The sequence below is a fragment of the Podarcis pityusensis genome (assembly GCF_964106645.2).
Source record: "Podarcis pityusensis genome assembly, chromosome: 12".
Classification (NCBI taxonomy): Eukaryota; Metazoa; Chordata; class Lepidosauria; order Squamata; family Lacertidae; genus Podarcis; species Podarcis pityusensis.
The window spans coordinates 855,499-880,252 of record NC_138037.1 but is presented as its reverse complement, the minus strand read 5'-3'; the positions used below and the strand labels follow the sequence as shown (position 1 = coordinate 880,252).

The 24,754-nt window shown below is 51.9% G+C and overlaps 1 protein-coding gene across 2 annotated transcripts in view; it reads right to left on the bottom strand.

Moving 5' to 3' along the window:
* AGAP3 (ArfGAP with GTPase domain, ankyrin repeat and PH domain 3) overlaps positions 1–24,553 on the bottom strand; it is a 102,334-nt gene extending 77,781 nt beyond the window's left edge. For both annotated transcript variants that reach the window (XM_080975409.1, XM_080975411.1), the window contains exon 1: positions 24,271–24,553. In XM_080975409.1, coding sequence (XP_080831535.1) covers positions 24,271–24,538 — 268 coding nt within the window. In that variant the 5' untranslated portion in view covers positions 24,539–24,553. The remainder of the gene's footprint in view (positions 1–24,270) is intronic.
* Positions 24,554–24,754: the final 201 nt, after the last annotated feature.

Genomic DNA, 24,754 nt, shown 5'->3' with positions numbered 1-24,754 from the left:
GAGGGGAGAAAAAGGTTCTTGCACTCAAATCCCATTACAGGCCAGAAGAGGAGTTCATCTCTGTCTCCTAAAGGCAACTTCTGAAAAAATCCTGCTTGCAGGTTCCCCGTAATGGGCATCTGGTCAGCGACCGTAAGAACTAGAGGGTGTTGGACTAGATGAGTCCTTGGCCTCATCCCGCAGGCTCTTCTTACAGAATCAGAGTTGGAAGGGTACCTGAGGGTCATCTAGCCCAACCCCCTGCAATACAGGAATCTTTTTGCTCAACCTGGGACTCAAACCCATGACCCTGAGATTGAGAGTCTCTATGGATGGAGCTATCTGCTATGTCTTAAAAAGCGTCTTAAAAAGCAGAGACATCACCTTGCCAACAAAGGTCCGTATAGTTCAAGCTCTGGTTTTCCCAGTAGTGATGTATGGAAGTGAGAGCTGGACCATAAAGAAAGCTGATGGCCGAAGAATGGATGCTTTTGAATTCTGGTGCTGGAGGAGACTCTTGAGAGTCCCATGGACTGCAAGAAGATCAAACGTATCCATTCTGAAGGAAATCAGCCCTGAGTGCTCACTGGAAGGACAGATCCTGAAGCTGAGGCTCCGAGACTTTGGCCACCTCATGAGAAGAGAAGACTCCCTGGAAAAGACCCTGATGTTGGGAAAGATGGAGGGCGCAAGGAGAAGGGGACGACAGAGGACGAGATGGTGGGACAGTGTTCTTGAAGCGACCAGCATGAGTCTGACCAAACTGCGGGAGGCAGTGGAAGACAGGAGAGCCTGGCATGCTCTGGTCCAGGGGATCACAAAGAGGCGGACACAACTGAATGACTAAACAACAACATCTACTATGTTCTTACGAAAACCAGGCCCGAAAAAGACCCAATATGGAGGCCAAATGGCCTAAATATTGGGAAATATTAGAAAAAGATGGAGACAATTGGAAATTGCAGAGTTTGGAGAAAATGAAGGATAAAGTGCGAGACTGGTTGCACTACGCTCAGATTAAAGAAGTTTTTAAAAATGACAAGAAATTAGGGTTCCAGGTGGAGAAATCGAAACTAGAAACAGAATTGTTAGAACCAAAGACTAAGGTACTTTCAAGGATGTATAACTTGCTGTTAAAATGGAATACACAAGATGAAATGGTCAAATCGGCTATGATAAGGTGGGCACAGGACATTGGGTATAATATTATGTTTGAGGACTGGGAAAGGTTGTGGAGTACTGGATTGAAATTTACTGCGTGTAATGCTTTGAAAGAAAATGTAATGAAAATGATATATAGATGGTACATGACCCCAGTCAAACTTGCAAAAATTTACCACCTGTCTGATAATAAGTGTTGGAAATGTAAAGAGACCGAAGGAACATTCTTCCATCTCTGGTGGACTTGCCCTAAAGTGAAGGCGTTCTGGGAAATGATTTATAATGAACTGAAAAAGGTAGTTAAGTATACCTTCACTAAGAAACCAGAGGCCTTTCTTTTGGGTATTGTCGGCCAAGGGGTGGTAAAGAAGGATTGGACTTTTTTCATGTATGCAACAACAGCGGCAAGGATACTTCTTGCAAAGTACTGGAAAACTCAAGATCTACCCACACTGGAAGAATGGCAGATGCAACTGATAGACTATATGGAACTAGCTGAGATGACTGGCAGAATCCGTGACCTGGGAGAAGAGAGGATGGAGGAGGATTGGAAGAAATTTAAGAACTATTTACAAAAACATTGCAATTTGAGTGAATGCTAAGCAGGATGCTAGATCATAAATAAATTGAGCACCACTAACTTAGATGTCTTAAGAAAATAAGTGAGATTGAGAAAATATAACTCTTTTTGAGAATTATAAGATTATGAATTAGAAGGGATATAAGAATGCAAATAAGTTAACAAATTGCTGGTAAAAAGTTATAACGTTGAAAGTGGGAGCGGGAGATGTGAGGAAGTCAAAAAAATGTGAAAGTTTGTTAAGATATTTGTTACAATGCCTGTTACATTTATTTTTATTGTAAACTCCAATAAATATTATATATAAAAAAAAAATACTATGTTCTTACGAAAACCACAGGAGGGGAGAAGACTTGTACCCATTTGGGGGTTTCCCTTGGGGCAACTTGCTGGCCGTTGTGGGAACAGGAAGCTGGGCTGGGTGGGCCCGATCCAGCCGGCACTTATGAAGGTCTACATCATTGCGCGGCCACAAGCAAGAGCTCCTCTCTCCGCCTCCTTGGTGGGGATGGTGGCAATGTGACAACCCTCAGCCGCGAACCAGGGAGGCTGCTCCACACGGCCCAGACCCTTGTCCCCGGGGCTGTCAGGATGCAGTGAAAGGCCCTTCCAGAATGGGAGGGCTCTCTGTTTCCCCGGGAGCAAGCAAGCAACCAAAGTGGGGGGGCGGGTCGTTGAACAGGGCTGGCATAAGAGACAAAAGGGGTGGGAATACGTGGGTGAGTCTGTGACCTATTTGAGGCTCCCCCCCCCCCCGCTTGCAGAGACTGCTCAGACACCTGACTCAGCCTGCAAAAGTGTGCTGGGGGCGTTATTTGTAAATATCTCCTCCCCCCCCTTTTGCTTGGGCTGCTGAGTCACCTCATCTGGGTCACCCTGCTCAGCCAGCTGTGGCTTCTCACTGGGGCCCAAGCCCACAGCTGGGCCATCAAGTCAGGACCCCATTTGCTGGGTGGGCAAAGAGAGGAGGACCCGTCAGGAAGGCTGGGGAGGAGTCCAGGGAGAGGGGGGGTTCACCTGGAGATCCAAGCACGGGGGGGCAGGGGGGGGAAGGCTTGCAGGGCCCCTGGCACCCAGGTTTGCCTTCCTCCTGGTAGGCAGACGAAAAGATATTTGCAGAGGCGGCGAAGGGGCTGGAGGGGAAAGGGAGATGCAGAGCCAGAAGAGGCGGGGGGGGGGAGAGAGAGAGTGACCCCCCCCCCAGAAAAGCAGGGATTCCATGAGGCAGTCTGTGCATGAGAGGCTAGGCTCTTCCGCTGGAGTGGGAGCCGGGGCCCAGCACGCCATTCGCCACAGGACAGCCTATAGACGGAGGGGCACATGCAGTGGTGGTCAGAGGCTCCCCGAGGCTGAGAGGGACCAAAAGTGCACAGAGGCAACATGTCCTCTGGGGACCTGCCTGGCCTTAGAATAATAATAATAATAATAATAATAATAATAATAATAATTTATGTATACCCTGCCCATCTGGCTGAGTTTCCCCAGAATATTAAAAACACAATAAAGCACCAAACATTAAAAACCTCCCTAAACAGGGCTGCCTTCAGATGTCTTCTAAAAGTCACATAGTTCTTTATTTCCTTGACATCTGGTGGGAGGGTGTTCCACAGGGCAGGTGCCACTACCGAGAAGGCCCTCTGCCTGGTTCCTGTAACCTCACTTCTCTCAGGGAGGGAACCACCAGAAGGCCCTCAGTGCTGGACCTCAGTGTCTGGGCTGAATGATGGGGGTGGAGATGCTCCTTCAGGTATACAGGACCGAGGCATAGAATTGTAAAGTTTGGAAGGACCCTGTGGGTCGTCTAGTCCAACCCCCACTACAGCAGGAATCACATCTCCAGAGACCCTGGCGAGTGGCCACCCGGCCTCTACTTAATAACCTCCAACGAAGGAGAGCCCACCACCTTCCAAGGGAGTCAAAGAGCGGAAGCAGACGGCAGGCAACACAGACGCCTTGGACCCCAACCTCCCCTGGGCAGCTGAGGGGCTCCTGCCTGGCAGAAGAGGAGCTGCCCCCCCCCCGGAAGAAGCACACTGCTTGGCAGGGGCACCCCAGGCCTTTCAACAAGAGAGGGATTTAGACTGGCTCCTGGGGGCCCAGAGTCCCAGTCCCAGGGGCAAGAAGGAGCAGGAGAGTGGAAGCAGCGAGCAGATAATTGCAAGAAAAGGCAGAACAATGTGCTAAGTCTCTGTTCTTAGTTCTTCCTTATGTCCCCCCCCCCTTCTGAGTCTGGGATGCACTTGAAATGAAGGTAAACAAATTCAGACAGGTGACAAGTGACCCCTGAGGTCCACCGTGCTTGCTGGGCTGCACCTCCTCTAGACTACTGCAAGGCGCTGGCTCTGGGACCTCTGCTGCAGAATTCTTGGGAGCTGCAGTTGGCGCAAAAGGAAATACAGGAAAAATAGTTGTCCATGGGGGGGGGATGCTATGCCAGTTTTGACATGGAACACGCTGCGTTCCTGGCCCCGTGAAACTCCCTTCCCAGAGAGGCTTCCCTGGTCACCGACTTCATTCCCTTTCTGTCCCCCGTTTGCCCAAGAAATTGGCAGAGTCCATTTCCAGCGCCATTCCACTTCCACGGGGCCGCCTCTCCTGGTCTGCCCCGCGGAGGACCTTAAGGTCCTCAAATGACAACACTTTGGAGGTCCCAAGTCGCAAAATGGTTAGATTGGTCTGAACTAGGGCCAGGGCCTTTTCAGTACTTGCCCCGACTTGGTGGGATGCTCTGTCACAAGAGACTAGGGCCCTGACTTCTTTCTGCAGGGCCTGCAAGACGGAGCTGTTCCGCCTGGCCTTTGGTTTGGACTCGGTCTGACCCTTGTGTTTCCCACCCCTTATGGTTTTGATTTTTGGGCTACTTTTAAGATGAGACTGCATTTTAAACTGCATTTTAACCTGTATTTTAAATTGGTTTTTCCCCGTTATGTTTTTATTGTAATTTTACTGGTGTTAGTCACCCTGACCGTATTTTTCGCTCCATAAGACACACTTTTTTCCTCCTAAAAAGTAAGGGGAAATGTCTGTGCTTCTTATGGAGCAAATGCGTGGTCCCTGGAGCTGAATTGCCCAGGGGCGAAGAGCAGATCATGCTTTTTTTTTTTTTATAAAGAGGGAAGGGATTATTGAAAGGAAACAGCTGATCGGCAAGGGATCAGGAGAGAGATAAGGGACTCTAGAGATAAAGGGAGGGGGGAGGTAAAAGCCAATGTATCCTCAGGATTTTTGCATTGGGTCACCCCAAATTCACCATCAGATCACAAAGCATGTCCATAGCTATAGCCTGCACCCAAAAATCACACACCCACTGTTTTGTGGGTCCGCAATGGCGCAAAAACGTGGTTACAGAGCAGAGATCCACATGGATCCTCAAGATTTTTGTATTGGGTCACCCCAAACTCACCGTCAAATCACATATCATGTCTGTGTCCACAGCATGAACCACAAAAATCATACATCCACTGTTTCATTCAGAATATTTTTTTTCTTGTTTTCCCTCTCTAAAAACTAGGTGCGTCTTACGGTCAGGTGCATCTTATGGAGGGAAAAAATACAGTAAATAAAATTTATTATTATTATTATTATTATTATTATTATTATTATTATTATTATTTCCATCGAGCTGTTTCCCTGTGGCATTGGGCTTCTACCTGCAGCCATTTGTCCCTGACCCTGTGTGGCATTTCTTCCAATTCTCAGGCTGCGACCGTTGCTCTGGGAAACGAGGCTGAAGAGCAGCTCCCGTTCAAATAAAAAAACGGCAAGGAGGGGGAAAGCTGTCTGCCTGAACAGCAACCAGAAAACATTTTGCTCCCTGCAGGTCCGCATGATATCGCAACCCCAAAGGCGACCCAAATCCACCTCCCTGCTTGCTGGCATTCCCCTGCTGCTGAAGGGAGGAGTCCGGCGGGCGCTTGCCCTTGGCTCCCCCCCCCGGTCCTCGCAGCCTCTCTGCAGGGCAAGGCCAGCCGGGCACTGAGACCCAAAAGCTTCTGCAGGCAGTAGCTGAACAGGCAGAGCCTGCCTGGAACCCCAGGCGGGTTTATTAATAACACCTAGCAGAATTTGGGGCTGCTCAGCCGAGTCTCTAAATCCCACCTGCTCTTCTGCAGGGATGCAAAATATTGCTCTGCCCAGGCGTATTTCAGAAGATACAGGCTGCACCCACTGAACTTGGCCGGAGGCTCATTTGTCGCCTTCCTTAATGGATGCAGATGACAAGGACCAGCCCTTTGGGATCCGGGTGGCATTTATCCTGAGGCAGGCAAGCAGGGAAGCTGCCAGAGCTGGCGCCCACCAGAGCCCTTTCTGAGCCTCAGAGGGGACATTGTGTCCTCTCCTGGAGAACTTCTGTTGCAGCCTCCTTGTTTCTGCAGAGACCACAGACTGAGCCTCCGTCTCGCTTGGAAATCAGGAAACTGAGCCCCCGGCAAGACGCCAAAGGCGCTTCCTTCCCATTTGCAGAACAAGTGTCAAGAGAAAGAGTCCCGCTTTGCTGTCGGAACAGGAGCAGCTGTTTAATTTGTTCCTCCTGGCGGATGAAGCGTCACAGCAGTCATTCCCTTAAGGCATTTGCCACCTGCCTTTTGCAACCTGGCTAAAGAGTGGATCACTGCAGCTGGTTTGGACCACAACTCCCAGCAGCCCCTGCTTGACACAGCTCCACGAGGGTGGGGCAGCGGGTGGGAGCACAGTCACGCTGGACTGGGGATGATGGGATTTGTAGTCCAGCTTGGAGGGTGCCAAGACGGGGAAGGCAAGGCTAAGGAATTCCTGGGCTCCTGGAAGTTTCGCTGTTGTGGTTGTTACTACAGCCATTACTAACTTGTGATTCTAGGTTCTAGGGTGTGTTGCAGCACAGGAAAATACAAGAAAGGCAAAAGAGACCCCAGTTCCCTGCACACCCTTCCATGTATACCCCACCCCCCTTCATCTGTAGACCTCAGGGTCGTTCACAACATAAAACTGCAGTATATAGAAAGTGGGGGATTTGAGGCCGGGTCTCCCAGACAGATGCTTTATATTCAGATTTTAAATCTGCACCAGCTCATTCAGCACAGGACTTAAGAACCAGGTTCTGCGCAGAGCTGGGAAATGTTTTACACCCCAAGGCTGCATATTTGACTGTGGGACAGAATCCCTCAGAAAGAGGAGGTCTCTCCTTGGCTGGAGGTTTTTAAGCACCGGTTGGATGGCCACCTGTCAAGACTACTTGAGATTGGGTTGGACTAGATGATCCTCAGGGGTCCCTTCAAAGTCGGCCATTCTAGGATTCTATTATTCTCCCCTGTCCCAGTTGGATACTTTATCACCAACCTGCCTCCCTGTTTAGGGAAGTTTTTAATATTTAATGCTGTATTGTTTTTAACACTCGATTGGGAGCCGCCCAGAGTGGCTGGGGAAACTCAGCCAGATGGGCAGGGTATAAATAATAAATTATTATTATTATTATTATTATTATTATTATTATTATTATTACTACTACTACTACTATTATTATTATTGTTACTCAAGGAGACAGAGCTGGAAAATATTTTGCATCCCAAGGAACTGCACTCAAGTGGGAAAGTTAAGCAATATATTGATATATAATCCAAAACCAGTTTGAAGTCTGTATTGTGATATCGTGACCTGGCAATATACTGCAAATCTTGATGTGTGTGTTGGGCCTGGGATTTCTCCAGCCCTGCCCGCCTGGTCCCGCCCTGCTCTTCGCTGCACTAGCGACGGAGAGGAAGGTCACCGCAGGACAGAGATCTTAAGCCCCGGTTGGCACTGCCAGATGGGCACACACGTCCCCTCACCCCCCTCCCTCTGCTCAGCGGGTTTGCCTTTTGCTTCTGACCCCTGGGGAGCCTGGCAGGCGGGCGGAGAAGGTCAGGCAAGCTTCCTCTCCAGCTGTGAGCTTGCTGGCCAGATGTGCAGCAGCTCAGGCGGGCAAGAGACTCTGGCGGACTCTGCGGGTCAGGAAGGCACCGATCCTGCGAGGGCTGCAAGGCCTGGCCTGGCTCTCCTGCCAGGTAGAAAAATGCAAGCTGGAATCTAGGAACCTTGGGGGGGCAGCCAATCTGTGGGGTAAAAGCCTGCTGGTTTGGGGAGGAGGGGGTTGCAGGAAGCGCCATGAGGGCAGGCAGCTCTCCTAGCACAAACTGCAATGGATCCGCACCCAAGACCCAGATTTCTCTTAAGAAATCAGCCAGGAAGCTAAGAAGGCCAGTTGAGGATGTCCTGAATAACACAAGCAGAGTCTGCCAGATGAGGCCAGTGGCTCAACTCGTCCAGTCTCCTCTTCTCACAGTTTCCCCCCAGATGCCCATTATGGGAAATCCACAATCAGGATTTGAACACAAGAGCCACATTCCCCCCTTCTGTGGCTTCCAGCAACTGGTATACGGAAGCACTGCTGCCCCCGACTGTGGAGGGCAGAGCCAATAGCCCTTTCCTCCTCCCTGAATTTGTCCAATCCTCTTTTAAAGCCATACCTGCCTCCTTGTGGCAGTGAGTTCCACAGTTCAACTTTGCACTGCATGAAAAACTTCCTTTTATTTGTCCTGAATCTTCCAGCTTCGTTGGACACCTGGTCCAGGAGCGGGTTCAAGGTGGGGCTCCCCACACACAAGAGAGACCCCCACACTCCACAGGCTACCCTTCCCCTTGTGGGGGTTGGGCTAGATGACCCTCAGGGGTCCCTTTCAGCTCTACAATTCTATGAATCTGCTATTCTCCCTCCACAAGATGGAGACCTCCCTCGCTGGGTTTCCTAGGCAATGACTGAAGCCAAAGAGGCTCTGAGCTCCCTGGCCAAAAGGCTTTGCCAATTCCCACTTCCAGCTGCAGGACTGGGAAGCGTCCTCTCGCCTTTGGCAAGGAAAGGGAGACGCTCCGTGGGAAGAGGACTCGGCTGGGGAGGCAGGAGGCAGATTTATGTTGGGGCTGTGGTGAGCCAGCAGGCCTTCAGGAGCAACCAAGAACCCGGTGGGTGGTGGGGAGTAGATGAATCGGAGAATTACAGCGTTGGGACCCCAGGGGTCATCTATCCCAACCCCCTTCAACGCAGGAATCACACCTAAAACATCCAGGACAGACAGCCCTCCAGCCTCTGTTGAAAAACGCAAGATGAAGGAGACTCCAGGGGAGTCTGTTCCACTGCCAAACAGCTCTCCCTGTCTCAATGTTTACTTGCAATCTCCTTTCTTGTCATTGGAAGCCACGGGTTCGAGTCCTACCCTCCGGAGCAGGAGAAAACAAGCATGCTCCCTCTCCCATGTGACGGCCTTTAAGATATTTGAAGGTGGCTCCCGTATCTCATCTCAGTCTCCTCTTTTCCAGGCTCAACATACCCAGCTCCTTCAGCCGTTCCTCACCAGGCTTGCCTTCCAAATCATCTGCCCACGTTCCAGCTTGCCACAGAGTAAGAGAATACGAGAGCTGGAAGGGAACCCCAGGGGTCATCTAGTCCAACTCACTGCGGGGCAGGAATCTCAGCTGAAACATCCCTTGTCCATATCCTTCTTAAATGGTGGTGCCCAGAACTGGGCACAGGACTCCAGGACAACCTGCTCTTGGGTGGGGGGCTTCGAAGCCTGACCAGCCTGGTCAGGACAGAGGAAAGGAAGCCCTTCTTCATGCAGCACATAAACTGTGGAACTCCCTGCCACTTGGGGCAGAGATGGCCACCAACTTGGAGGACTTTAAAAGAGGATTAGACAGATTCACAGAGGAGGAGAGAGCTGCCAGCGGCTCTTAACCACCCTGGCACGGCTCTGCCAGAGGCCAGCAACACTTCTGAATCCCAGCTGCTGAAAAAAATGTTTAAAATAACCTTTTCTTAAAGAAAACCCCCAAAGCCTTCCTTGGAGGAATTCCAGGTGCCAAAATTGCAAGGCAGCAGGAAAGACTATCTATGTTCGCAACTACAGCTGTGCGGATGTTACTGGCCCAGAGATGGAAAGAAGATAAAGTCCAGAGAAGGCAGGCAGATCAAGTGGATGAATTATGCCAAAATGGCCAAAATGACCGGAAGAATCAGAAATCAGGAAGACCAAAATTTCAATAAGGAATGGGGAAAATTTATAACCTATCATAAAAACCATTGCAAACAGTTAAAAACTTTAGTAGGATTGGAATACCACTCGTAGTTTAAAGGTAAAAGATTTGGATTATCATAAAAGATGCAGGAGGAAATGATTAACAGTAGGACCCACATTGCTTTTCTTGGGAGAAAAGCAATGGCAAACCTAGACAGCATCTTAAAAAGCAGAGACATCACCTTGCCAACAAAGGTCCGCATAGTTAAAGCCATGGTTTTCCCAGTAGTGATGTATGGAAGTGAGAGCTGGACCATCAAGAAGGCTGATCGCCAAAGAATTGATGCTTTTGAATTCTGGTGCTGGAGGAGACTCTGGAGAGTCCCATGGACTGCAAGAAGATCAAACCTCTCCATTCTGAAGGAAATCAGCCCTGAGTGCTCACTGGAAGGACAGATCCTGAAGCTGGGGCTCCAAGACTTTGGCCACCTCATGAGAAGAGAAGACTCCCTGGAAAAGACCCACAAGGAGAAGGGGATGACGGAGGACGAGATGGTGGGACAGTGTTCTCAAAGCTACCAGCATGAGTTTGACCAAACTGGGGGAGGCAGTGGAAGACAGGAGGGCCTGGCGTGCTCTGGTCCAGGGGGTCACGAAGAGGCGGACACCACTAAACAACAACAACAACAGGACCCACAAAGGGGAGGAGGAGGGAAGTCTGGGAAATTCCTGGGAATCTAATTTATATGTTTGATATGTGACTGTAAAGTTTTAATCTGAAAAACCAAATAAATATATGTATGGGGGGGGGAAGAACCCCAGTTGCTGGAAATTGTGGGATGGGAGAGAGCTCTTACATTCCGCTCCTCCTTGGGGCGTCTGGCTGGCCACTGCTCTGATGCAGCAGGCTCTCCTTGGATTCCCAAATCGAGCCTCCATGGACAGAGCCAGTCTACCTTGAAATGGCAGAGAGCAAGAGTGGGGAAAGACTCCCCTTTGGAGGCACCTGGTTGGCCGCTGTGAGAAGAGGCTGGAGGGTTGGAGGAGCCACTGGCCGGATCCAGCTGAAGGCTTTCCTTGTTTTGCCTTTGTCCACACATAGCCAAGGAAGGAAGAGGGAGGGAGGAGTCCCCGGAAGGTGACAGCCGTGCCCGTCCTCCAGCCCGCCAGGGAAACACCACTGGGGAAACCCAGGCGGAAGCCACAAGAAGCCGCCCACAACCACCTGCGCAGCCCAACAACTTCCTGGCGCTGCCCGCAGAACTTCCTGCCTCCCGGGGCTGCTCTGAGACAGGCAGGGTCAGGCAGGCAGCGCCAGGGAGGTGGGCAAGGCATGCCCAGAAGGGCACTCCTAGGAGGAAACCTCAAGAAATTTGGCAGCTTGGCAGAATCCACTGGGGGGACTCCAAAGAACTCAAAGAATCATTGAACTTCAGGGCCAGAAGGGACCCAAGGGTCATCTAGTCCAACCCTGTGCAATACAAAAATCGCAGCCGATCACCCAGACGCAGACTCCTCTCTCCAAACACCTCTGTTTCCTACTTCTGAGAGCCAGCTCACTGTCTTTCTGAAGGTGAACCTCTTTTTAATATTGTATTTTAATATTGTGTTGGAAGCAGCCCAGAGTGGCTGGGGAAACCCAGCCAGATGGGCAGGGTATAAAAAATAAATTTATTATTATTATTTTTATTATTATTATTATTTTCAATACTCACCCCTCCCTTTTCCCTATTTTTGGACAGGCATAAAATTGAGATTAATCTCTTTATTGCCAGATCCTGAAAGGGAGGAGCTTTTAGCTGTGATTTTTGCATTGCAGGAGGTGGGACCAGATGGCTAATATCATGTTCCCTTATACAAATCTATGGCGCAACCACATTTGGAATAATACTATAATATTGTAGAGTTTGAAAATGTTCAGAAAAGGTCCACCCAGATGATTGAGAGGAGGGAGCGACTCCCTTAGAAAGAAAGGCTGCAGAGTTTCGGACTTTTCAGTTCAGAGAAGAGGCTAGTGAGAAGTGACATGTTAGAATCATAGAACTGGGGAGTTGGAAGGGACCACGCTAGTTCAGCCCCCCGCCACGCAGGAATCTTTTGCCCAATGGGGGGCTCAAACCCACAACTCCATTCCAGAAGTCTGTTTGACTTCCAAAACGTTTGGAAACCAAAGCACGGCTTATGATTGGCTGCAGGAAGCTCCTGCAGCCAATTGGAAGCTGCGGAAACCCCATCAGACGTTCAGCTTCCAAAAATAGTTGGCAAACTGGAACACTCACTTCCGGGTTTGCGGCGTTCAGGAGCCAAAACGTTCAAAAACCAAGGTGTGACTGTATTGTAAAGCGTGGAGAACTTGTGGACCTTCAGTGATGTTGAATGAGGAGATTCAGGGTGGATGCAATAAAGTTAAACTGTGGAACTCCCTCCCACAAGAGATGGGGGAGCTTTAAGTGAATATTAGATGAATTCATGGATACAGATATCAATAGATGGCTCTGTTCTGCCTCCACAGTCAGAGGCAGCAATTCTTCTGAATCCCAGTTGCTGGAAACCCCTAGAGGGGACAGCATTGGACTTGAGTTCGAATCCTGTTCACTGATTTCCATTTGAGGCATCAGGAAGAACTTTCCGACAGCACTAGCATTCAGTGGCAGCCACAGAGCATGCCAGGCAGCCTGGACGAAACTGTGGCTGAGGGCAGTGCCAGCCTGTGAGTCAGAGGGCAGAGATTCCTTGCCCAGCTCCAGCCTTCCACCCCCACCCTGCCAGTCAGCTGGTGACCAGCCCCCACCCCAAACCTCACGCCAGCTGCCGGAGGGGAGGGAAGCAGCTGCCCCATGGCTTGCCAAGGCCTGGAGGGCAGTGACCACTGGCAGCTCAGGCCCTTTCGTCACAGCAGCAGCCCCTCAACCGCCCCATGGAGCAGAGGCGGAAAGGGACCCTGGATGAAGTGGACCCCCAGGGAAGGCAGGAGGCCCCCCCCACCCCAAGTGGGCTTCAGCCAGCCCCCTTTTCCAGCCTGGCCTGCCTCACAGGGCTGCTGTGGGGAAGAGGCGGGGAAGATGGGAGAAGCAGGCAGCAACCTCCCTTTCCCCCTCACCAGCCAAAGGACTTCTGCATTTTTCAGGAAACTCAAATTGTTGCCTCCGCGATTCCATTTGTAACCAGCTCAACGTTGTATTTGGTGTCGCATCCTGGAGCCCTGACAGCCGCCACTCCCTCTTCCAGTTCTCTCTCTGAAACAAGGCTCCCTTTTTGTAAAAATCCACCACCAAAAATCCCCTCTCTTGTTGTTGTTTAGTCGTTGAGTTGTGTCCGCCTCTTCGTGACCCCATGGGCCAGAGCACGCCAGGCCCTCCTGTCTTCCACTGCCTCCCGCAGTTTGGTCAAACTCATGCTGGTCTCTTCGAGAACACTGTCCCACCATCTCGTCCTCTGTCGTCCCCTTCTCCTTGGGCTCTTCATCTTTCCCAACATCAGGGTCTTTTCCAGGGAGTCTTCTCTTCTCATGAGGTGGCCAAAGTCTTGGAGCCTCAGCTTCAGGATCTGTCCTTCCAGTGAGCACTCAGGGCTGATTTCCTTCAGAATGGAGAGGTTTGATCTTCTTGCAGTCCATGGGACTCTCAAGAGTCTCCTCCAGCACCACAATTCAAAAGCATCAATCCCCTCTCAAAACACCTCAATTCCCTGATTCTTAGAGCTGACCTCTCTCTCTTAAGGCAAACCTCTTCTGCCAAGTCTTCATTTCTTTGACAAATTACAGACGGGCATAAAATTGAGATCCATCTCGAAAATCACATTATTTGCAGATTGGGGGGGGGGGGGGACACACACACCCAGCCCACTTTTTGCTGTGCTTCATGCATTGCAGAGGGTTGGACCAGATGACCTTTGGGATCCCCCCCATTTCTACGGTTCTATATGCCAACTTTGATTTGGGGGTGCTTTCAGGCTGGGAGCAGGCGAGTTTTCTAGGGACCTGGGGGCAAATTCCTGACTTATTAGCATTGGGGGGGGGGTAGGAATCACGGAGCCACAAGACAATATAAGGTTCAGTGCAGTAACATTTTCAAAGAACAGGGTTTGGGGGAGCCTGCAAGACCCCAAATAACTGAGCAACAGGGTGGATAAAAATAAATGGTTTCTAACAAATTTAATCAGATTTGTTTTCTATTTAATTTGGATTTTTAAAATAAATTGCTTTTGGAGAAAAAACCTTTCTAAAGATAGTTTAAATTACATTATAGTCCAAAGGCTATTCATCAGGAAATAAGGTTTTAAGTTTTTCATGTGCGCTAAAACTCAAAGGTTTTTTTTAAAAAAATGATTAACCACATCAATTTAACAAACATGGATACATAGGTTCTAATGTTTTTGTTTTAGTTAAATAAATTGTTTAAATTGTTACTAAGGAAATGATTATTCTTCTCCTTCCATTAAAGTACAGCAGAAAAGTTGTCCAAATATAAGCAGTTAACTTATTAAACCTCACAATAATTTCACAATTGTCTGTCTATGTATTTCTAATAGTATAACCAAATCTGTATTTTTTATATAACTGTAAAAACTACTCTGAAAATTTATTATTCCAAAAATGAAACCTTCATTTGATTGCAAATATTAAGATTATACCAGCAAGAATGAGTCTTTCTGTAAAAAAATAATGATTTAAATCAAGTCTTAGTGACTAGTGATTTAAATCGATTTGATTTAAATCAAATCGTCCCTACTGAGCAACCATGCCCTCAGACACACAGACCCCACCACAAACACCCCCCCCCAATCTCTTGGGCAAAGTTTGGCCCCGTCACCTGCAATGGGGAATCTGCTGGAGGGAGGCCAAGTTCCACCCACCCTCCTGGCATCGGGCAGCCCCCTGGGCATCAGATCTTCCGCATGTGCCTCTCCCAAGCAGATGCCCCCCATCAGCACCTGCCCTCTCCCTGCTCAGCTGCCCCAGCGATCAGCCCAAGGGAGGGGCCAGGGTGGCACAGCATGGCAAGATGCCCACCCAGGGGCACCTGGGCCCAGGCAAACTCCGGGGTGCCAGGTGCTCTTTCTGTGTGCAACAGGACTGGCACCAGCTGCCCATCTGCCAGGCTCTCCTTGGCTTCCCTGGCAGGAGGGAAGTTGGAGAGGGTGGCACCAGCCCTGCCTCACACGGCAGAGTCGCCTGAAGCCAAGCAGAGGGAGCTCAGTTGCTGGAGCATAAAAATAATAATAATAAATTTTATTTATACCCCGCCCTCCCCGGGCTCAGGGCGGCTAACACCAATAAAATCACAGTAAAAACATAATGGGGGGGGGGGGGAGAATTTAAAATACAGGTTAAAATGCAATTTAAAATGCAGCCTCATTTTAAAAGTAGCCCATGGATCAAGATCATAAGGGGAGGGAAACATGAGGGTCAGACTGAGTCCAAACCAAAGGCCAGGCGGAACAGCTCTGTCTTGCAGGCTCTGCAGAAATATGTCAAGTCCCGCAGGGCCCTGGTCTCTTGGGACAGAGTGTCCCATCAAGTCGGGGCCAGTACTGAAAAGGCCCTGGCCCTGGTTGAGACCAACCTAACCACCTTGCAACTTTGGACCTCCAAAATGTTATTTGTGGACCTTAAGGTCCTCCGTGGGGCAGACCAGGAGAGGCGGTCCCATAGACTCGTAATCTCAGGGTTGTGGGTTCGAGCCCCATGTTAGGCAAAAAGATTTCTGCATTCATTGCAGCGGTTTGGGCTAGATGACCCCTGGGGTCCCTTCAGCTCCAGAATTCTATTTTTCTAAGGCAGCGGCTGCACCAGTGTCGGGATGTGTCTGCTGCACACAAACCACGTGGTGGCAAGCACCACGGCCCCAGAGTGCCACGTGGTGCCATGGGGAGTGCCGTGGGTGGGTGGGGAAGGGGAAAGGTGGCCCCCACATGTGGGCAGAGGGTGAACATCGCTTCTGAACCTGGGCCTCCATTGCCAAGTGGTAATGGTTCTTACGGTCAGGCAGATGTGCAGGATTTAGCCCCATGAGCAAGAGGACTCGCACTCAAGACCAGCAGAGGCAGCTGCCAGGAAGAGGGATGCTGAAGCCCCAGGCAGCTCCCACTCCCCCCACCCGGCAGCCCAGATAGCAGACGGCAGCTCCCTCCTCGCACCGCCCCCCCTGGTTTGAGAGGAAAGAATCTTTGAAAACGTGACAGAAATGTCTTCTGTTGCTTGGAAACCAAACGGCAAAACCAAGCGAACCCCCTAAATTACTATTCTTAGGTTCTGGAGCGGGTGGTCGCAGACCAGATCCAGGCGCTCTGGGAGGAAGCAGGTTTTCTGGATCCGTTTCAATTCCAAAGGCCTGGAAACGATGCCTTATGAGGAACGGCTAAGAGAGCTGGGCATGTTTAGCCTGGAGAAGAGGAGGTTAAGGGGTGATATGATAGCCATGTTCAAATATATAAAAGGATGTCACATAGAGGAGGGAGAAAGGTTGTTTTCTGCTGCTCCAGAGAAGCGGACACGGAGCAATGGATCCAAACTGCAAGAAAGAAGATTCCACCTAAACATTAGGAAGAACTTCCTGACAGTAAGAGCTGTTCGACAGTGGAATTTGCTGCCAAGGAGTGTGGTGGAGTCTCCTTCTTTGGAGGTCTTTAAGCAGAGGCTTGACAACCATATGTCAGGAGTGCTCTGATGGTGTTTCCTGCTTGGCAGGGGGTTGGACTCGATGGCCCTTGTGGTCTCTTCCAACTCTATGATTCTATGATTCTATGATTCTATGATTCTATGAATTGGCGTTTAGGCCTCGTTTGAGCACAGAAACTGCTTTGGTCTCCCTGCATGATGACCTTTGTTGGGAGAGAGAGGGGGGAAATTTGTCCCTGTTAATTCTCCTTGACCTCTCAGTGGCTTTCAGTTCCATCAGCCATGGGATTCTTTTGGACTAGGGGTGGGTGGAACCGCTTTGTGGTGGTTCCGGTCCTACTCAGATGGTTGTTCCCAGAGGGTTATGCTTGGGGGGGGGGTTCTTCATCCCCGTGGAGCCTTCAGTGTGGGGTTTTTGAGGACTCAATTCTATCCCCTATATGCTGTTTAACATCTACATGAGACCACTGAGTTGTGTTATTCTGAGGTTTGGGGTACGTTGTCAGAAATATACTGATGACACACAACTCTACTTCTCCTTGACACCTGCCGGTGAGGCAGTGGAAGTGCTGGAAGTCTTGCCTCAGTAATGGACTGGATGAGAGCCAACAGACTGAAGCTCAATCCAGATACGACTGAGGCTGTGTTAGTGGGTGGTTCCTCAGACCAGATGGCTGGGAGGTCGCCTGCTCTTGATGGGGATACGTTTCCTCTGGAGGAGCAGGTTCGTAGCCTGGGGGTCCTCCTGGATCCTTTGCTGTCGCTCGAGGCTCAGGTGGCCTCAGTGGCCCAGAGTGCCTTCCATCACCTTCGGCTGGTGGCCCAGCTATGCCCCTATCTGGACAGGGAGAGCCTAACCACTGTTCTCTATGCTCTGGTATCCTCAAGGTTAGATTGCTGCAATGCATTCTACGTAGGGCTGCCTCTGAAGACGGTTCGGAAACTTCAGCTGGTGCAGAATTCAGCGGACAGGTTGCTCAGCGGAGCAAGACGGTCTGAGCATCTTACACCGATCCTGGTCCAACTGCACTGGCTACCGATTAGTTTTCGGGCCCAATTCAAAGTGCTGGTTTTGACCTATGAAGCCTTAAATGGCTCAGGACCACAATGCCTCAAGCACTGCCTCTCTCCATCTGAACCTACCCGGACCCTGAGATCACCTTCCGAGACCCTCCTTCGTGTGTCTCCTCCATGTCCGGAGGGTGGCAACACGAGAACGGGGCCTTCTCTGCAGTGGCTCCCCATCTGTGGGATGCTCTCCCCAGGGAGGCTCGCCTAGCACCATCATTACATATCTTTAGGCACCAGGTGAAAACATTTCTCTCTAACCAGGCCTTGGCTGATGAACGTTCTATGGCCTTTTAAATCTGTTTCGGGGGGGGGGGCGAGGGGTTTGCTTTTGCTCTTGTTCTTATCATGCATTTTGGCTTCTCACTTTGCATGTCTATGTTGTGAATCGCCCTGTGGTCTTCAGATGAAGGGTGGTACACAGATTTAATAAAGAATAAAGAATAATAATACTATGGTGCTTGTTCCACAATAAATGGTGACCTATGAGATTAGGAAAAGAGATACGAGGGAGTTGCCAGTGCCCGCCCACCCGACAAAAAATGGGTAAGGCTGAGTGGCCAAGAAACATGTGGGAGGGTGGAAGGAAGGAAGGAAAGACTAGAAGCTTGTCTTTGACGGAGCCACAGAAGACGGGCGGGTGCCTGTCCCCACCCCCAGAACACTTGCTGCCTCCGGCACAAGACGAATTGCAAGAGACAGGCCAACGCCCAGGAATCTGCCACACTCCAGCCCCCCAGAGCTGCCTGTGGGTCAGTGGAGCTCTTGAGCCACAGACACAAGGCAGCTGCCGCAGGATCCAAGCACAGCAAAAGCCACAGAAAACCCAGAAGAAAAATGTGGGGCGTTTCGTACTCTAGCCGTAAGAGCCCCGAGGAGAGGGTGTGGCTGGGAGCGACCCACAGAATCGTAGAATTGTAGCAGTGGAAGGGAACTCCAAGAGACATCTAGTCCAACCTCTGCCATTGCAGGAATCAGAGCCGCCTCCCTGCCGGACCACCCCACACTACAGTTCTCCCCCCCCCCAGGACTCAAAGTCCAGGGTTCTTCAGAGACCCCCAAGCAGCCCAAACGAACCGTGCAGCCCAAGCAAAGGGGCACAACCCACAAATCTGGAATGGAATGGGGAGGCCATGGGGACTGTGCTATATATATGTGTGTGTGTGTGTGTGTGTGTGTGTGTGTGTGTGTGTGTGTATATATATATATATATATATATATATATATATATATCCAGCCCTCTGCCCACAATACACTTGGGGGGGGCGCAGTGGAGAAGAGCAGAGTTGACCACTAAGCCAGTTGCCCACTGTCTGACACCAAGCAAAAGGCAATTTGTTCCAAGCCAAGCTTTCCTTTGCAAATCAAGACTTGAGTGTCCCTCCAGTGAAGGTGGAACAAGCTGGTTTTCTGCTGCCTGGATTCAAAGTACAAGAAAGGAGATTCGGACTAAACACCTGGAAGGACTTTCTGGCGGAAAGAGCCATTCAGCGGCAGAATGGACTCTCCTTCCTGGGAGGTTTTTAAGCAGAGATCGGACAGCCATCCATCAGGGATGCTTGAGCTGAGATTCCTGCATTGCAGGGGGTGGACCAGAGGACCGCTGGGGTCCCTTCCAACTCCACAGTTCTACAGTTATATGATTCCCTTTCCCATGGTTAGCTCACAGTTAAGAGTCCCTGAAATGGGAAAGGGCACAGGAGCGGAACCTGTTTCTGGGCCTCAGGACGGCTGGATGTCCCAGAGGCAGAGAGCAAGAAGCCCTTGCAAGCCTTGCTCTCCTCCCCAGCCCAAATTGCAGAAGGGATTGAAGCAACATCTTCTAGAACTTAACTGTGATACAAAATTGACTATCACACACACAGGAATATATCGAATACAGTCATACCTCGGGTTACAGACGCTTCAGGTTGCGTGTTTTCAGGTTGTGAACCGTGCCGAACCTGGAAGTACTGGAATGGGTTACTTCCGGGTTTCAGCGGTCTCACATGCACAGAAGCGCCGAATCACAACCTATGCATGCGCAGACGCAGTGCTGCAGGTTGCGAACGTGCCTCCCACATGGATCACGTTCGCAACCCAAGCGTCCACTGTATATTTAATTCAACTGGGATCTTAGGAAGATTAAACTACAAAGCCAAAAGTTTCAGCCGTGTGAATTTGTCTTTCGCTAGCAGGAACAAAACAGAGAAGCAAACAAAACACTGGCCATCTGTACAGTTTTGCCAAATTATATACTATATTTGAAAGAGCGGCTTAAAAGTTCTGTAAGAGCCCCTTTCCTTGATCCATAGGAACATAGGTGGACTAAAAGCAAGAATGTCTCATTTTGTATCAACTGAAGGGGAAACTGTATCCAGTTAATGACTAAGCAAAATATGACTCCTAAGAGGCGTCACAAGAAGACCAGAAAGTATCATCCTTTATGTTGGAAACATCAGGCGAAGAAACTCACTTTCCATTATGGTGTCTCTTTCCCAGAGAAGAAGCTCTTAGGGGAAATGTGAGACCACAACTACACTGAGACCTTCTTCCCCTGATGCTGACAGGGCCTGAAAGCAACACAGTCACCTCAACAAGTCCTAACAAGAATCAGAGAATCGCAGAATCGGAAAGGACCCCGAGGGCATCTAGTCCAGCCCCTGCAACGCAGGAAGAACCCACGATAAAACAAAGAAAGGCAAGCCTGTTATTGGGACGTTGATGCTGACCTATCGGAATGGCCCCTAGTTAATGGAGATCTTTGCTAAAGACTCCAGAGGAAGGTCGTGGGGCGAGAGGAGAGGTCCTCCTCTTTTTGAAGCAGAAGCTGGCTAGAGAACTGGAAGTGGGGAGCAGAGACAAATGGGGCTGCTCCCCACAGAGGGATGTGGAAAGCACCCTCAGAAAAGAGCAGAATTGGGGCATGAGCTTTTTGACTAGTACATAAATTGTCTGGAGTCGGGTGAACAGTGAGGTGAAACTGGAAGCACCAAATCTCCCACGCTAGAGATCATTAGGAAAGGAACCGGAAATAAAACTGCCATCATGCCATCTATAATGTGATTTGGGAGGCCTGTGCCCCATTCTGTTTGCCTCTCCTCCAAGAGGATATCGCACAGCTGGAGAAGGTTCCGAAAATGATGGAGAAGGGGATGCAGAAACTCCCCTCTGGGGAAAAGTTGCAGCATTGGGGGATTTTCTGTTTGCAAAAAAAGGTGAACAAGAAGCGACAAGACGGATGTTTATAAAATTAGGCACAGTGCAAAGTTTTTCTTCCTGTCTCACAATGCAGCTTCGTGAGCCGCCAACGAAATGGAGATCCAGAACTGGCAAGAGAAAGTCTTCCTTCAAGCAACTTGTAGTCAACTTGAGGAATTTGATCCAGCCCACTTGCAGGGCTCCTCCGAGGTCCTCCTGGCCTGATCACCGCTGGCACACACCTGGTGAACAGGTATGGCACAGGTAGCAATGCCAGGGCTTTTCAGGTACTGGGGGCACCCAGCTGGAGTCCAGCGAGTGGCAAGGCCAAAGGAAGGCAATTCCTAAAGGCTGAGGACCACGTGGGTCAGGCAAGTCACCAGCTTCAGCACCCAGCCTCCCCAACAGGGCACCAGGGACTCGACCAGCCAGCTGCTGAGGTGCCCCCCCAAATCTGGGCCACAGCAATCTAAACATGGCCGGACCAGTGTTAGAAACTCAAATATATCAGCTAGGCGCCCAATGGCACCTGAGAACCAAGGTTACAGTCAGCAAAGCGGAATGTCTACTTGCCATTTTTGGGCAAGATGGCTCTCTAAAGTCATTTTCCAAATGTTGGATTGAGTGTGATTGAACATCCAGCCAGTTCATATGACAAGGTTGAGTTGGGTGAAGAGCTTTGAGAACTTAAAAGAAGGAAAGTCCCTTGATCCAGGGACAATCCACATATATATTGGCCTATACTGACCTCTTTTTCTTAAGGGTGACACAGATCATGCACAACATAGGGATATTCTTCGCAAGTGTGAGCTAGGCTGGGTGGGGATGGGGGAAGCAAAGACAAGCCACAACAATTCACTATAACGTTGGTCTCTTCTCCTGCTCAGGCTGCACGGATAAAGCATTTTGGTTCCTGAAATTCATTCTGATTGTGCAGATAAAATAGAACGGATAGAATTCTACAGGATGTGTTGCTAGTGTGTGAAAAGAGTCACGATCCAAGGTGCAGGCACGCGCCTCCAGGTGGTGGAGACATCAGGCACCCTCCTGGAACTCAGGCATCTTCACTTGGTTGCAAGTGGCCAGTGGCCAGGTGCAAAATGTGCCTGGCGGACTTTAACACAGACCCAGGACACCCAAGGAGGCTGCCTTTGAGGAGTGCCCTTGGCTGCCCCTGGATGCCACGTAGAGAGTCTGGAAGGGGAAAGGACACCCACAGAAGGATACAGGATGGGTGTGGGGTTCAACACCACCCTCACCCCTGGACTTCCAGCATCGAAGGCCAGAGCTGGACGAGTCCTTGGCATAAGGCTGGCACCTGTGGGTTGACCTGGCATTTCCAGCTCTTGACAAGATCCCTGCCTCCGAAACCAGTGATGCTCCCTCAGTCCCAGATGTCTCCTTTCAGGGGGGGTGGGGCTCTTGCAAGGCTTCTCCCTTCCTACCAAGCAATGAATGCCAGGCCACAGACAGACAGCTGGTTTCTCCTGCTGCCGCCAAGGCCCCATCCTGCCCCTGGCAGCAGAGTGGACATACTTTTGAGGCTCCTACCAGCTCCCAGCGCTGCTCTGGTTCACCAGAAGCGGCTCAGTCCTGCTGGTCACATGACCCAGAAAAACTGTCTGCGGACAAACGCCGGCTCCCTCGGCCAGTAAAGCGAGATGAGCGCCACAACCCCAGAGTCCTCCGTGAGTGGACCTAACGGTCAGGGGCACCTTTACCTTTTTACCAGCTCCCAAATAGTAGCGGGAGGCGGAAATCCCCCTGCCCTGACGGATCATCAGCAGCCGAAGCTCACTGTGTGGCTTCCATTCCCTGCAGCAGCAGCCTCCCTCCCTCTCATCCTGCCAGCTTCTGCATGTCTCTTTCCTTCTTCTTCCACCCAGGGATGCTCAGGAACAGTCCAGACTCTGCCCTTCTCTTCACAGGGGTCCCCCCAAGTACACCCCTAACTCCCCGGATGCAGGTGGCCCTTCCCAGAAACCATGGTCTCTCTCACCCCACCCCCCGCCCTTTGTCCCACGCCAATCTCTCACCCAGAATCGTTTCCTTCCTTTGAGGCTCCCCGAGAGCTCCTGCCAAGCAGCACAGGTGGGGAGGTGGCGCTACAGGTTTGCCAACCTGCCAGCGGAGCGCAGGTGCTGCGCTGCCTCAGGGCAAGGCTTTCGGAGCAGTTCCACACCCAGGTCGGGCGCAGAAAGTGCCACCCGCCTTCCCTGCCTGACAGCTTCCACTCCCCCAGGCTGCCCTTCTTAGCAAAGGAGAGAGAAATAGGGTGCGGGCAGAACAGCTGGCATGGCTCCCCCCAGAGCTCTGCCCCCAGAGCTCCCTGGCCACACAGAGCAACAGCAACGGGCACAGGCAGTGCCACACAGAGGGGCCTCCTGCGCAGAGAGACAGAGCCGCCCAGCAAAAACCAAGGGAAATGGAGGGTGCTGCCATCGCCACCACCGTCTCCATGGCACTGAGCCCCCACCCCCAGGGTCCGCCCCAGAGGGATGCTTTCACAACCTGGCCCCAGCCAAAGGCAGAAGCGTTCTCTGGCCTGGGCACTCCAGGACCCTTCCAGAAAGCCCCCGCTGGACCTCAGAGCACCGGCATGAAAACAGTGCCTCTGCGCTGGTGCAGAGGGCGTCTCTATAACAGAAGCCAGGTTCACTGCAGACTTCATCAGGCAGGAGGAGCGGGGGGTGGGCAGCCTTTGGTTCCTTGGGGGTGTTTGGGGCCTTCCCCTCTGCCCGCCTCACAAGCTGCCCCCCAGTCCTTGCCTGTAACAGCCATGCCCAGTCAACCTCCCAAGCCCAGGACCCCCTTGCTGGAAGGTGGATGATTTGGGGGCTGCCCACCTCTTTTTGGGGGGTCTTCCTGGGGTTCAGAACGAGCTGCTTGGCACACCAGGCTCCACTGGCCAACCCTGGAGGTTCTCCAGACCCACCACTGGCCAACAACCCTCCATCCCTTTTGGGTGCATCTGGCAGCATCACCATTTGCCAGTGCGGGGGGGGGGTCCCCTCTCTGGCCAGGAAGGGCACAGCCAAGGGCAGCCACAGGCATGGGGTGTGGAGGGGGGGCACGGTGCCACCCAGGGAACCTGGCGCAAGAGAGGCTGGCTTTGTGCGAGGAAGCCAAGGAGGGTCTCCTTTCTCCCCCTTCCCGCACCCAAAACCAGGGTCCCTTGCAAAGTGCCAGCAAACTCTGCCAAGTGCCAAAGCACGTGGTGAGGTGGTGGGGGATGCAAGAAGAGAGAACGGAAGGAAGGAAGGAAGGAAGGAAAGGAGGAAGGAAAGGAGGAAAGAAAGGAGTGACATTTGGCAAGGGATTAATCACAGCCTCTCTGCAGAGCCAATAAAACCTCCCCCCCCCCCACCGGGAGCTCCATTTTCTGCTGCAGGAGAGAGAGATGCACACATAACAGCCCCCCCCCCCGGCGGAGGAGGCGGAGGCGGCTCCTCTGGCAAGGCAGGCGCCGCACAGCCCCTTCGGCCGCATCCTTCCCAGAGCATCCCCGAGGCCGCGCGGCGCCTGAGAGCCCCCGCCCCACCCCTCGACCTCCCTCCCCCGCCGAGGCCGCCGCCCCTCCTCCGCCGCCGCAGGAGCCCCGGCGCCCCCGGCCCGCCCCCTTCCCTGCCCCCTCCCCCCGCCGCCGGGGGTCTCACCCTCGATGGAGATGACGTGCTCGCGGATCTGGCTCTGCAGCGCCAGGTCGTCGACGCGCTCGACCAGGTCGTAGATGGCGTAGATGTTGGGGTGCACCGACTCGAAGCGCCCGATCTCGGCGCGGATGGCCGCCGAGTTGGACAGGCCGAACTGCGGCGAGGGCGCGCCGCCCGCGCCCGACGGGCCCGACGGGCCCCCCGGCGCCGCCAGGCTCTGCTGCGAGCCCGGCCCGCCGCCCTGCCCGCCCGGCCCGCCCTGGAAGTTCATGGCCGGCGCGGGAGCAGGAGGAGGACGAAGACGGGGAGGAGCAGCAGCAGGAGGAGGAGGACAAGGGCGAGGGGGCGGACGGGGCTCGACGGGGCGGCGGGCGAGGCGCGGCTGCGGGGCGGCTCAGCGGCGCGGGGCGGCGGCGGCGGCGGCGTCCGGGGCTGCGGGCTCCCGGCGCTGCATGGCGGCTCCCGGCGCTGCTCGGCGGCGGCTGGT